A 2,381-nucleotide genomic window follows, 5' to 3' on the forward strand; every position below is an offset into this window, starting at 1 on the left:
TGAACCTTCGGAGGAAGCCTCAGTTGAACCTTCGGAGGAAGCCTCAGAGGAAGAAGCCTCAGTTGAACCTTCGGAGGAAGCCTCAGAGGAAGAAGCCTCAGTTGAACCTTCGGAGGAAGCCTCAGAGGAAGAAGCCTCAGTTGAACCTTCAGAGGAAGCCTCAGAGGAAGCCTCAGAGGAAGCCTCAGAGGAAGCCTCAGAGGAAGCCTCAGAGGAAGCCTCAGTGGAAGAGCTTGCAGCAGCAGTGCTTGTGCTAATCACAGTCGTTGCGGAGCTAGACACTTCACTGGCGCCCTTAATCGCAACAGTGGTACGCTCAGTAGCGGGGGAAGTGGGAGCAGGTGGTGGAGATGGGCGAGTTGGGCGAGGTGGACGAGGTGGACGGTCCGAGGGGCGAGTTGGGCGAGGTGGACGAGGTGGACGGTCCGAGGGGCGTGTGGGACGGCTTGCAGGCGTTGAGGGACGGCTTGCAGGCGTTGAGGGACGTTGTGGCCGTGTTGGGCGGGTGTGTGGGGGACGTGTTGGGCGGCCTGAAGGACGTGTAGGCAGAAGAGTTGGAAGAGTTGGAAGGGCTGGAAGTTTAGGATTGCTTGGTAGAAGACCAGTTGAGTTCAAAATGTTCGGGATTACGTTTCCAAGGTTCGCGATGTCTGGTAGAACGTTTTTGTTTCGAATGTCAGGGAGGCTTGGGAGATTGGGCAGTTGGGGGAACTGTGGAACAGGTTGGGGGTGTTTTTTATCCCTACACTTTTTGGGTTCCAAGTTGTGGAGCCATTGCTGGATATCCTTGACGTATTGGTTTACCTTCTTAGAGCGCGCCTCTACAGTGTTTATCAGTCCCTGGGAGTTTTCTTTAGAAGACGAGGAATCGTCTTTGTTAGATGGTATTGGAATAATTGTCGGTATATTGCCGATGATCGATTTACCGGCATTTATTGCCTGTTTGAAAAGAAAATAACATTTCAATATCGCATTTACGTATTACCGTGGGAGAGAATGATATGAATTGTACAGATCGATACGTGAAATTTGGGGCGTATAGTTATACTATACTTATTGATATTACTAAATTTATTCATCAGGAGATATCCCCTTATAGGTTTACGATCAATCTTGAATTACACGACGATACATAATTTTATAATATTTGTAATATCATGAAGAAAATAACTGCCAGTATACTAGATAAATAAATGAATAAATGAGTGAATCTGTTTTAGACATTTAATACAAATTAGGTACTCTTCAGCGAAACTTCAAGGTAAATGTATAGTTTGTAAAAGTAACTCAGGATTAATGAATGTGCATTTCTAAATTTGTTAAAAGGAAAAGAATGAATTCTTGTAATATTGAAATTAGTGAATAGTTTCTATTGTTGATAAGGAACTTACCTGATCAATACCAGGGAACAGACTAGCGCACGAGGCGCTAGCCACAAGAGCGAAGAGAAGGCACAACACTGAAGTCTGCATGGTCGTTCAGGTACTACACCTTCCATCAACGAATCGCCGGATATTTATACCAAGCCGATGAAGAGCGGTCCATTCGTTAACAAATGATAACAAAAATAATGAAGACACCTGCGTTCCCAGTTGCGTCATTGAATGACAATTTGTAACAAATGTCGTTTTTCACTTCCGTAATCTATTGTTAGGTTAACAATGCCCATCTATCGGTGCATATGTAAACAGTCACGCATTTTGCAGAAACTATTATGTCTTCCTCGAGATACGTAATACGCGTACGAACAACCGCGCGAACTCTATGAATAATTATGGTTTTTCGGAAATATAATATTTCCTTCAGTCATAAATAATATTTACTCACGAATCGATTCTTCGAAAATTTCAAAAGCTCGTGCACGCGCTGGAAATATTTACAACAAATATTCCTTATTCTAAATAAGTAGTTCAGTCCGTTAATTAACAAACGCTTATGTATAACTCTCCCGGTCTTTAAAATAATAGGTGCCAGGTTATCAACATTTTGCTCAAGTCTTTAATATTCAAAAGGTCTTTAGCAAACAATTTTTCATAATTTAAAAACAAAATTTTCACCGATTCCAAGTTTCGACTTACAGGGAACTAATTAATCCATTTACTGACGTGCAAATTTAAAGTGCTTTGCCTTCGGCGCTAAGATTTACTGTATATACGTAATCTAAACTATTATTTTGATGATAAAAAGTGGTATTAAAATTGATATGTCTGAGACAAAAAAATGATTATACAAATCTTTCATTCATTCTTTCTAACTCTCTCAGTTGAATGAGTTGATCCTGTAACTTGATGCTTACTTGTCCTCAAAAAAAAAAAGAAACAGTTAATACGAATAACATGTCCCGATCACTCGATCTCGAACAAGATCCGTCGAGCGTCACG

The 2,381-nt window shown here is 41.6% G+C and overlaps 1 protein-coding gene across 3 annotated transcripts in view; it reads right to left on the reverse strand.

Moving 5' to 3' along the window:
* The window catches only part of LOC128878299 (uncharacterized), a 2,405-nt gene extending 863 nt beyond the window's left edge, over window positions 1-1,542 (reverse strand). The window contains exons 1-3 of one of the 3 annotated variants that reach the window (XM_054126417.1): window positions 1,392-1,542; window positions 97-939; window positions 6-42 (exon numbers count right to left, since the gene is read on the reverse strand). In XM_054126417.1, the coding sequence (XP_053982392.1) occupies window positions 6-42; window positions 97-939; window positions 1,392-1,472 (961 nt within the window). In that variant the 5' untranslated portion in view covers window positions 1,473-1,542. Of the gene's footprint in view, window positions 1-5; window positions 940-1,391 lie in introns of all 3 variants that reach the window. The other 2 variants (XM_054126407.1, XM_054126398.1) reach the window with 2 other exon arrangements.
* Between the last annotated feature and the right edge of the window lie 839 nt (window positions 1,543-2,381).

This window comes from Hylaeus volcanicus, chromosome 1, assembly GCF_026283585.1.
Source record: "Hylaeus volcanicus isolate JK05 chromosome 1, UHH_iyHylVolc1.0_haploid, whole genome shotgun sequence".
In the NCBI taxonomy this organism is placed as follows: Eukaryota; Metazoa; Arthropoda; class Insecta; order Hymenoptera; family Colletidae; genus Hylaeus; species Hylaeus volcanicus.